This window comes from Mercenaria mercenaria, chromosome 5, assembly GCF_021730395.1.
Source record: "Mercenaria mercenaria strain notata chromosome 5, MADL_Memer_1, whole genome shotgun sequence".
In the NCBI taxonomy this organism is placed as follows: domain Eukaryota; kingdom Metazoa; phylum Mollusca; class Bivalvia; order Venerida; family Veneridae; genus Mercenaria; species Mercenaria mercenaria.
The window spans coordinates 37,127,328-37,140,248 of NC_069365.1; the positions used below are offsets into that span (position 1 = coordinate 37,127,328).

The following is a 12,921-nucleotide window of genomic DNA, read 5'->3' on the forward strand; positions in this document are numbered from 1 at the left end:
AAAGAAGCATTTTATAAAAATATTTCGATAGCAAAATACAATACATAATCGAGGCCCTGACCAACCTATAAACCGGGCAAGTCTATTTAATAAGTGCAACAACATGGTTAACCCATTTAAACGAGCCTTACATTCTGCCTTAGAGGTCAATTACAAGTATTTAACATTAAGTAGCCAATCAAGAAACTTCACAAACTGACTATTCTATTGTGCCGAATAAAAAGTACTAAGACATTGTTTTGATATACTTTCGGGCAACACTTTGGCTGATGCTACAATGTTGAAGCTTACTAGGTAAGATCAAAGTTTAAACTGTTATCTACAATGTTTGACAAAATTTGTTTTAGACAGACACTTTGGATATATTTAAAGCTGTAAGACTTAAAGTGTACTCAACGAATATACTTTTTCTAGCATGATAAATATATAAATTTTTAATCGTATGAAATACTCACGAGTACAATTTTGAAGCAATGGTAAGGGTAAACGTGTAACAAGAAGTTATCATTAGGTTCAAATAGCTAAATACGTGTACGTCTCCCATTGTTAAAAGACATTTTTTTCCTGCTATTTTTAAATTACCTTACATTTACAGTATTATCGCATTTTTCTGTTTATATTATTCGAACGCAGTTATTACGAGCTTTTATCTTACGTCTCCCATTGGTAACATACACTGTTCTTTCCTGCTATTTTTTATTACCCTACATTTACAATATTACGGTTTTTCTGTTTATATGTTTCGGACGCAGTTATTTGGAGCTTTTTCTCTCATTTTTTTTAAAAATGCAATGACACTTCTGCCCAAATTACCAAGTAACGAGATCCAAGCAATTAAAAGGGCAAAAAACCTACCTTGACATAGGTATGCATTTCAATATTTATATTCAAAAGCAATTTCACCATTTTTTTTTCATAGTATTTTAGATAATTTTTGTTTGCATTTAGCAGCGCAAATGTATCTGGAATCAAATACTGTTATTTTGACAGTAAACATTTTTTGACCGGTAACTTAATTCAGAATTAAATCTTAAAAAGATTTGAAGAGTACTAAAATTTCTTTACTGACGTGTCTGAGTCAGGAAGAGGATATCATATTATGTTAACCTGATATCCACTTCTTGTAATAAATGTACAACTTGTTGGTATTAACCAGTATGGTATCATCTACATTTAAGCAAGATGAACATTTATAGTGAAATAAAAGTGCACGTCTACAGTAGAAATTTTTAAATGAATGTTGTAAAAAATTTACTTAGCTGTAGGACTAGGAGTACCAACATCTGCATTAAGCAAATTTAGAATCTATATGCTTTATGCAAGTATATTTATTTTGACCGTATCCCAGAGTTTCAGATATGCATATGCAACAGAAGTGTTTTATAAATCACTCCACTTGATAATAAATTTCATTAAAAAAGGAACGTCTTAATTGAACGACTGAAACGTCGAGGTCTGATAATTCTTCAGACATGTCCTCGTAAGTATGTAATCTAAATAATTTGCGCAAATGATTTGTAATAGTTTTTGCGAAGGGGAGGAGGCTGGAGTATGTGGTGTTTAAGATCAAAAAATCAACCTGGCTACAGTCCTATATATTTTTTGAAATACAAATCTACAAAAAATATAGTTTACTAATATATGCAAACATTGGCACTAGCCTCATACCCTCGTCGGATCAGTTTTATTGCTTCTTTCGATATTTGGTAGAATTAAGCCCAGCTCTAGCTGAGGAAAGTCAAGCCTGCTGTCTTTGCTGTCTTACGGAGAACTCTTGCTTTTATTGGGCTTTAATGCAATTTTATATCAGTTTTTAATTAACGATTAGCAACTTTTACAACATTTCGGTTTTAACACTGTACTTACATGTACATGTGTGAGGTGTATTTTACCCTTTTTGTTTTTAGGCTTTGCACAGTTTCAAAGCTATATGTAAAACAGTTAACACTAAATATGAACTGTTACAAAACACTTAACACCAAGATGTGTACGTTAAAATAGGACATAATTCAGTCAAAATCCTTGACAGAGTTGTGTTCTCTAGCCTTAAACTTGACAAGGTGATGGTACATAAGAGTTGAAAGTTTCCAAAGCTATATGACAAAATGATTTGTCAAAATGTGAACAGATACGAAAAACCTCAGCAAGGTGTGACGACGACGCTGTTGTGAGTAGGATAGCTCTCCTTATTCTTCGAACAGTCGGGCTAAACTGATATAGGCAACACCATGGGCCCTCATCCTTGGCCCTGATGCTACAATCAAGAAGCATATTTGAAAATGAAAGGGGAAGATCAAAGTTTGAATTTGGTATCTACAATGAATTACTTAATTTGTTTGACACAAATATCATGGACATATTTAAAGCTATGAAAACTAAAATTGCTATACGCGTATATAATTTTCAAGTATGATAAATTTGTATAAATTAATCGTATAATCTTGAACAATGCATTGTATATAATGTCACAATTAAACTCCACACCAGTGACCGAAAGAGGTTTAAACTTTGAATCGGAAAATTGTTTCGCTACTCTTCGTGGTATAAAAGTAGCTAAATGCGTTTCCCATTTCTACAAGACGGAATTTCACATCTTCCATTAAAAAAATTCATTTACAGTATGAAGCTGCTTCTGTTTCTACTATTCGAATGGAGTTATCAGGTGCTTTTTATTCATATTGTATTTCGCAAATTCAATGACAAGTTGCAACTTATACCCATATTACCAAGTAATGAGACCCAAACAATCAAAAAGGCATGAAAACTTACTTTGCGGCATTCATTACGCTTCATACATTTTAAGATCATTTTTTTCACAGTATTGTACATATTATTCCATTTAACGGGTTTAGATTACGATTAAAGTGTAACTTAATGAGAATATTTTGACTGCAAAACTTGATTTAGTATTATTTTTGGAAAATCGTTTGAAGATTATTAAAATTTCTTTTCTTTACTTGCGTATCTGTATCATGAAATGATATCTTAATATGTCATCCTGACATCAGTTTATTGCTATAGTTGTAAAATCATTTGTTGAAAATCACTCACTGTACAAATTAAACTTCAGTAAGAATGTGACAGGGTAGTAGGTGGTAGGTAGCCTTTAGTGCTTTATTTAGATTTTTAATTTAAGTGCGGTCAAACTTGCCCGAGAGACCACAACACTCAATGACTCAGATAATAGCCCTACCTTGCATTCATCCATACAGTCATCTGTATGTTACAGCTTAGTGAAAAGAAATTCCAATGTAACGTTAATTTTCTTGGTAAATACTGTATAGTTTTTTCTTGTTTTATACAGAATACAGTAAGCTTTATTCAGATTTGAGCTATGAGCTCCTCATCCTTACAACATATACATATTAAATCAAGGTCATCAAATATTAAAACATATTTACAAAACATTTAAAATATAGTAATCGCTATAAGTGTCAATTAAATGTGTTATAATACAAAACATAAAACATTCACCAATTGTAAGATAAAGGTATCATCAGTATTAGATATTGATAAATAATATGTTCTTGGATATATACATTTTGAAATACTTATTTAATGTTCTAACGTATTTCTTCTTAGTTTCAATACACAGTTGATAAAACAGGCTAAATTATTAAGTGTCTCCTTGTGTGTACATAGCAAACATTTAATAAATTTCCACATATTTGATCGTTCATAGTAATATCTATCAATATAACGTTTTCTCAACATTTTATAACGCGGGCAAAACATATCATATAAAACTCATCTTCTATGTCTCTAGAATCACAGACATCACAGGCTCGTTCACTTATGTCAATTTTGCTTTGACCATAACGTCCAGTTTCAACTTTTAAATAACGTACAGAGACTCGTTTCAGATGCTTATATACAATTAACACCTGATTAATTTGTACACTGTTTCTCCAGGTATGAACTGTTTACAGCTGGCGTTTCCCATACATAGTCAAAAGCATTTACGTATGATCTGTTCTTTGCATAACAACACCAGTTTACAATCTTATTATACATATCGGTTTTCAACCGTTCATATAAAGTGCTTATAATGCAATTACTAGCTTTGATTACTTGAAACCAGTATTTAAATATTCTTACATATCGGTTTTTTTAATTCTTTCTGTATCTCTTTTATAAATGATATATGATATGGTTCGAATAACATTATATCTCAATTTCAGATTAAATAGTGGATCTGAATTTACTTTATTAGACTTACAACATTTTCTGATATCATAAAATATGCATTTATCTTACAATTTTCCGTCATTGAGAGAAGTTATTCCTGCAATAATCGGGATGAAATATTTATCAATAGCTTGATAGGTAGGACTATCTGCAGGAGCGGCTACATGGAAATTAACAAGAGCTGTCAGTTGACAGCGAGCTCGACAATTCTCGTTGCTTGATAGTATAATATAAGCTATGAGTAAAACTTTAATATTGCATTAAGCATATTCTAAGTCAAAAAGGGGCCATAATACAGTCAAAATGCTTGATAGAGTTGCCTTCTCCTTTATACAGACTGATGTCATGATGGTAAACAAGTTTACAAAATATGAAAGCAATATCTCAGTGGACTTTGAAAATATTTGTGGTGATACGCAAACGTTTTAAAACATTTGTGTGACGCTAACGCTGACGCCGGGGCGAGTAGGTTAGCTCCCCCTTTTTTTTGAATAGTCGAGCTAAAAACATTAAAACAGCATGCTGAAAAAGATCAATTCAAAGCCTTATCGCTCAGCCGTACGTTTAGAGAAAAAAGTCAAACAACACCAAATCATAGAAAGAAAGAGTTGTTTCACATGAAAATTGAACAGTTGGTTCATGTTCTTGCGAAGGAAGATTTATGGTATGCATACCTAAATAAAACGTGGCGCTTTTCTGACTGAATGTTGATATTTTTTTCTAAATTGATTCATTTTGACATTACAAGCTCCGACTTCCGACTTCCGACTTCTAACTTCAGAGTTCCGAGTTCCGACTTCTGACTTCCATATGCTTATAGTATGAAAAATCTGAAGTGCGAAGCCGGAACCCGGAACTCGGAAGTCACAATCGGGCTTTCGTACAACATAAACCTAAAAATTTTAAAAATTGATGTAACATGCATGTTGTACCACAGAAAAGTGATCTCGAATTTTCCCAACGGCCAGTAATAAAATGGTAACAATATAATATAGTTATAGCAACAAAATTGGAACGTTATTCAAAAAACAAGGGTGCCTCATAGCGGTGAACATTTGTTTCAAGTTGCATCAAAACCCCCCATGCATGAGAGGAAATGCTCCGGACAAAGTCATTTTTGTATCTAAGTGTGACCTTAACCTTTAACCTATGGCCCGGGTATTGCGCATGAAATCTTGTCTCATCAATAGGAATAGATGTGCCATAACTTTTTATTCAGTGGTTTATTTAAAATTTTGAAAAAGGGCTCTCTGATGTAAAACATGCATAATTTATATAAAAACCTGCCCCGGCACCATCTTGTGGCTTTTATATGGCAGTTGGGGGTTTAAGCTCCCGACATTTACAGCACGAGAGTCAACACTCCTGGCTGTAAGATGGATATTTCCAGCACAAGTAAAAATACCGGAAATCTCCATCTGGTATGTAAGAAACATCAAGAACATACAAGACAATTTATGATGCATAAAACGATACTAACAAAAAACATGTTTAAAATAGGATTATCGCCTTTGGACGGTCAAGCCCAATTACACTGTCAGGTATCAAGAGCAATTTATTTCTATGTTCCCCATCCCTATTGATTGAAAAGTTGATGCCTGATTTTGGTGTTTTACCTTGGTTTATAGTTAGTTTCCATTACGTGTTTACTATGTATTATAGTAAACTTGAGGAGAAATAATATCAAACATCCAGCTTGGTTTGAAGCTCGGATCCCCTGACCTAAGGCGGACACATAAGCATGTCGCTAAAGGATTAACTCAATAGCAAAGCTGTTGTATTTGCCCAAATACACAATACTCTTCCCCTGTTACCTTTCTGGAGCCGGGCCTCAACTGTACATTCTAACTGTTTCTATCCCATTCCCGCTCCCGTCGGCGGCCTAAACCGAATTATCCTCGTCGCCATTATGGTACACTTGAGGAGAAACAAGCCCAAGCCTTCAGCTGGGTTTAAACCTGGGACCCCCTGATCCTAACTCAACCAAGTTGCGCTTAAGGGTTAACCCAACAGCAAGGCTGTTGGAGGTGGCCAAATACACAACAGCATTGTCCAGTTTGAGATGCAATAGCGACTTAGTGTCACGCTTTCACTACGAATGGGTACGTTTCATTGGATGCCTCTCACGATACTATACGACTCTTCGACTCAGTACGTATTGTTTTTGTTACTAGTTGATAACTACATATCCCGACAGTACACTTGTCTAGAAAACAGAGAACTCGTGGTCTGTAATTACAATGCCCGACAAAGCGCTAACATTTGATAATTTGATAACTGAATTGCTACATTTTAGAAAACTATGTACATTTAAGAAAGTAGTATACCATAAGTTTGATTATGCGTAGGTCCAACCAAAAGCGGAGAAAATATCAGCAGGAGATTTAAGAGCTCATCATTTCATTCTTTTGCAGAAAATAGAGGTCTTCAATATGTGAACATAGCCTCGTATCACGAACAATGTTCTAGAAGTCTTAGTGAATATAATTTTCGTGGGAAGAACATTCATGCCTCTCCTAGAAGTATTTCAGCACTAACGGGCTCATTCGCAGAACCACAAAACTTCCGTAAGCCAGCCGGATAACTTCGTCATATGGAGTAATTGTACAACCAAAGCGAGGTTCGAAGCAACAACCGTGAGGGGCAAATGCTTCGAAGTCAGCAACCTTAACTACTCGGTCATGGAGGCCCCAGTAGCATATTACATTAAGTGGTTCTTTGGTTTACTGGCATAGGTAATGTAACTAAAATAGAACACAATAATTATCCAAAGGTCACGCAAACACCTAAAATCGTAATTCTATATCAGTATAACGGACGTATACCTTATACCAGCACATTAACCTTCAGTATATTAATATATACTGTGACTGATCAGCTTTTTTTGTTTGGCTAAATTACAAATTACATTGAGCAAAGACTGTTTATTGTCTTTCTTTTTTGGGTTTAACGTCACACTGACAAAATTATAGGTCATATAGCAAATTACCAGCTTTGACGGTGGTCTGGAGGCAGACACCAGATGCCGTCAAATGCAGCGGGTGCATTGGTACACCCGCAGACCTTTCGTAGGCCAGCTAAAGACTGACTACATACACAACCGTGACGTTCCAATACGAGGGGCGTTCAATATGTAATGTTACTCCGTATGTAGTTCCGTAACCGCTTGTTATTTTTAGATGCGATTTTCGGCACGTTAAAACAACTTTATTGGCAACACAATGTTACATAAATAATAAAAATTGGTAGATTCATAGTACAAATGTAATCATTTGAGTGAGGTGTACTCATGTATACTGGACAATTTTATGTCCAAAATATTGATATTGTAATATGCAATTCCTTGATTCTACTATTCAACAACTAGAACTATAGTTAAATTTTCAGTTTAAGTAGATAGAACGAATCATGACCTTCACAAAACTTATGAAAACTAAAATAAACAAGTTAATAACAGTTTTAAATTGAGTGTGTATATTTTTACTCGAAAAATGATAAGGTTAGTATAATAAGCCTCTGCAATTTTGTCAGGCGCGATAATCATCGTTTAAAAATTCTTGTATTTTGAGTTGATACTTGTATCTTAATTCTCGATTACGAAACTAGTTCTTACAACTTTAATTAATCGCTCTCAACACCTATTCCAGATGGAATCAACCTCGAGTTTAGATTTTTTAGTTGTGTTGTAAAATTAAAAATGCAATAAATAGTTTCAAACAAATGCAAACGCATCACAAATGGCTGTACCTCGTAGAAAAATGATATAATTTTGTGATTTTACAAGTTATTCTATTTTTCTGAGACTCTGGATGCCCAGGACAAACCTACATTATAGTTATGGTCCAGTATACCTGAGTACACCTCACTAAAAAGATTATATTTTTACTTTTAACCTGCCGATTTTTATAATTTACTAAGCATTGTGTTCCCAATAAATTGTTATATGATGAGCCGAAAATCGCATCTCAAAATAACCACCAGTTACGACTGTACATACGGAGTAACATAACATATTGAACGCCACTCGAAGTATAAGAGAAGAACTATGTGTCTATTAGAAAAACTGGTGTCGGCGGCATTCTTGATAATGTTGACGTATTAAGATCTTATACGTTTAATAGGTCGAAATGTAGAAACTTTAACAATGTAAACTCTATAGATTTTAACTATTTATATATTTCACTAGATGATAAATAACTATCGCAGGGTATGCAGTAAAAATAAGTCACAACATGTTATTAGTTTAAAATGCAACTTATTATGCTTTGATATGCTTTGATATCCTAAACAATATACATAAGCAATCGATATTATACCAACAAATCACTAAACTACTGATGATATAATAGGTTAAAAGTATTACAAATGATCAAACCGGAAGTGTGACCCACTTTGGTAGATTGAAAAATCCTAATGATCATTTTATTATATGCATGCAACTGAATTAGCATCTACGCGTTCGAAACGACATTTCGTCTTTTTTGTGGGCGTTTGACACATCGTTTATGATCGAAACTGTAATGAAAAGTTTAAAATGAATATGGAAAGATGTCATTGTCAGTATTTTGCAATTTTAGTTTAGAAAAGTCGTGATGGATAATTTATAAGGCTCGCCTTTCAAACAGTTCTAGACTTTGATGCACATTAATGAAGAATTCCGGGCAAATGTATGATGCATTAACACAATATCAGTTAAGTAATACTCTATTGAAGTTATATTGTGTTTAACACGGCGTTCAAAATCTAATAGTGCAGTCCGCTGAGGACGAAAAAGCTCTGACACTAATACACTAAGCTATGCTGAAAGGTGACCAATGTATTATGAGTAGACCCACTTGTATTCACCGTCTAACCAGTCACATTGCCTCAACATATTTTTAATTGCAGAGACATTCCGCATAGTTTGTATTTTCTTCAATGTTACAGAAATAAACTTGAGTTAACTTACCTTATGAAGTCCTGGTCTAGATAACAAAATTATTCTGACTGGCTGAAGTGGAATATGCATGTCAATCGTCTTTTAGTTAGAATGTGTATGAATGAATGTGCAATGTGAATTAAATGAGCAATACAAATGTGTACCATTGAATGATTTCAAACTTATAATAATTTCTAAAATGACTTTCATTCATCAAATCGAATTTAATTGTACAATTGTGAATATAATACATTCTGCTTTTTTTTTTGTTTACGTTCCACCTAACATGTGCACACCGCCGTACCGTCTAGACCGGAAGTTCATTAGGGAAGTTCGTTCAAGATTTTCAAGGGTGTCTCAGCGATACAAAATACTGAGATAGAGTGTCTGATGTATGATGGAAGATAAATTAGCACTTGTTCAATATGCATAGTATCTATTTACCAAGCTTTGGGGTTGAAGAGAGAAATGTACGATTGAAATGGGTTAGTATAGTTTCCTGTTCATGACCACGGATCTTATATTACACGTAGGTGTAGGGAACAACATGTACAGCAGCATTTTCTTTCTGCTCAGTGATTTGTCCAGAAACACATACAGACGTGAATTGTTAAGATCTAATCGGCATTTAAACATTAGACGGCACGTATGCCCATTTATCATATACCTATATAAATTCTGCCAAAATAACAGTTTGCATTTCACAAGGAAATAGAGCAGGCTGATAACTATCCTTGTACCTTCTTAAATCCCGTATTGTTCCAACCGTATTGTATGTTGCCGGACTACTTCCACTGATATGCATGAGCTGACACAGTTATAAATAGCGCACACAAAAACATAACTCATTTGATTTTATCATCAACAAACATATAAGATTTCGTTCGATTACAAATAAACAAACAAAAAGGTGAAATTATATAATTAAAGAGTCATTACAACAGTAGCTCGATCTGCAATTTTGCATTCGACTCTCATGGATTTTGCAAGCCCGAGGACGGATCACACTCGGCGCATGCGCGCCTCATGAGATCAGATCTTGCAAAATCCACACAAGCAGAATTCAGCATCCCAGAACGAGCTAATGTAATAATAACCCTACTATATGTACCTGAAAGGCACACTTAAATAATTACACATCTTAAAGTATGAATTCTACAAGAAAAAACTATTTTCATATAAACAAGAGATCAAAGAGTGATCTTGGCGCCCACCATTGAGCCATTTTTGAACGTTCCAAATTCCAAGACTAGATCAAGGTCAAAATCAAGGTCAAACTTTATTACAGTACACAAAACTGTGCATATAGTTAATGCACGTGGTCCAAATTTGAAGCTGTAGCTTGAGAAATGTGAAAATAGATACTACGTAAAAATTAAGGTCAAATTTCAATTCAGAACACAAAACTATGCATGTGGTCCAACTTTGAAGGCTGTAGCTATAGAAATGTGAAAGTAAGTCACTAGGGCAATCTCAAGGTCAAAGTTCATTTTGGTACACAAAACTATGCGTGTGGTCCAAATTTGAAGCCTGTATCTTCAAAAATGTGAAAGTTGGTTGATGTCAAGGTCAAAGTTTATTTCTGTACACAAACCTATGCATAATTTGATGGCTGTGGGTACAGAAATGTGAAAATAGGTTACTAGGCTGTACGTCCAGAAATGTGAAAGTAGGTCACTAGGTCAATCTCAATGTCAAAGTTCATTTCGGTACACAAAACTATACTTGTGGTCAAAATTTAATGGCTGTAGCTTGAGAAATGTGGAAGTAGGTCATTAGGTCAAAATCAAGGAAAAATTTCGTTTCCGAACACATAACTATGCATGTGGTCCAAATCAAATGTGAAAGTAGGTCACTAGGTCAATGTCAAGGTTAAAGTTTAGTTCGGTACACAAACCTATGCATGTGGTCCAAGTTTGAAGGCTGTAGGTACAGATATGTAAAAGTAGGTCACAAGGTCAAGATGAAGGTCAACTCATGTCAAGGTTCATCCGGCCACTCAAAATTATACATAATGTCCAAATCTGAATGTTGTAGGTTATGACAAGAAGATTTTCAAAGTGTTTCCTTATATAAGTCTATATAAACCATGTGACTCCGGGGTGTGGCCATATTTGACACTAGGGAAATATTTAGGATGTTTTTGGTAGAGGACTGCTAGATGATGCTACATACCAAATATCAAAGCCCTATACCTAGTGGTTTAGGACAAAAAAATTGAAACATTTTCGCTATATTAATCTATGTAAATCATAAAAATAAACAAAGGGCCATAAGCCACTAGTAAATTGTTGAACCAGTCTGATTTTCAAGGGGACAAAACTAGGTTACCAATACATCATTCTGACAAAGTTTGGTCAAAATCCTCCCAATACTTTTTGAGGAGATGCGTAAACGAGAAATTGTAAACGGAAGGACGGACGGACAGACGACAGACCACGGACGCAGAATGATTTGATTAGCCCACCATCTGATGATGGTGGGTTAAAAAGACACAAACGTATATAACAATGCTTGATATTTTTCCACTAGTTTTATACATGGAAAATGAAAAATAGTGAAATTCAAAAATTGTTATTCTTGACAGAAAAGAAAGTGATTGTGAAATATAATGAACAACACAATACGATGTAGTTTTTATTACACTTAATGTTGTAATAAGGTTCATCCTGGAGTTATAAAGATTGATTTGTATTGATTATTTAAGATTTCCTAAACTTTTTCTCAAACGTGTGGATTTTACAGTGGTAAAATTCGATAGACTGTGTTCATGAAATGAATTTGGTTTGCATGTTTCAGTCTCCGAAAAACTGTTTTTTGCTGTTTAATGTTGTTAAGTTATTATTAGTTAATGAATAAAATCTGACAAGTAGATGACCATGCAAAAATACATAAAAGCTTCAAGCCAGAGAAACAACTCGTGAAAAATAATGCACGGGATAATGTTTTATCCTTATCCTGAATGGAAAAAGTATTATCAGACTGTACAGTCGGCGTTTAACATGTTAAGATAAAAAAAATGTTTCATTTTATCAAGACATTATTTCTTCTAAAATGATAGATATTTTGAATGCGTATTTTTATACGATATGTGTAGAGTTACGCATAAACTTTAGTGCATTTGATTGTAACACCCACATTTCAACATATAAATATACCAAATTTGGTATGTGAATTCGTATCTACTAAATGATAAGTATAACTAGTATGAAGTATTATGTGCGGTTAGGTATAGGATGTCATATCATTGCGGACAGAGCTTATACATTTGTTGACGATCGTGCACTTTCTTGAACAGGTGCTTGAAAGAACCGTTCGTCGACAACTGGTCTCTTGGGACTAGTCTGCAGAATGCATGACTCTAACATCCTGCTATTCTGACCTCCCTGTCTCTTGCCCAATGCCCTTCCAAGGCTTCTTGTTTGATCTGGCTTAACGTCACAACCCTGGGCAACTCCCTTTCCTAACAGGGGTCCTTTCTCGTGTAGAAAAAGAGCCGGCCAAACAACGTACTCTATATAGCGACCACGTTTCGTGTAGTCCTTGAATTTGTTTGTGTCAAAGCTAATAGTGGATTTATCTACAAGTGCTAATGACGGGTCTTGAACAACCATTAGCCAACCAATCTCAACACACTTTGACAGATAGCTGTTGATCTCTTGAGACCGATTGCTGGCGAGTGGGATTCTTGGCTTTACAATCTGTGAATAGATATTCGTCGTTTATACTGTTAATAACAAGGGCAAAGTTCCAAAATTTAAGTCTCCCTCAAAGCTTGTCTTAAAGCAGAGCAAGTATTAATAAAACTACACAGA

The 12,921-nt window shown here is 34.5% G+C and overlaps 1 protein-coding gene across 1 annotated transcript in view; it reads right to left on the reverse strand.

The window, feature by feature from the left end:
- Positions 1-8,344: 8,344 nt before the first annotated feature.
- The window catches only part of LOC123558289 (centrosomal protein of 128 kDa-like), a 46,284-nt gene continuing 41,707 nt past the window's right edge, over positions 8,345-12,921 (reverse strand). Inside the window, exon 16 of the mRNA XM_053543213.1 lies at positions 8,345-12,807. Within this exon, the coding sequence (XP_053399188.1) occupies positions 12,367-12,807 (441 nt within the window). The 3' untranslated portion in view covers positions 8,345-12,366. The remainder of the gene's footprint in view (positions 12,808-12,921) is intronic.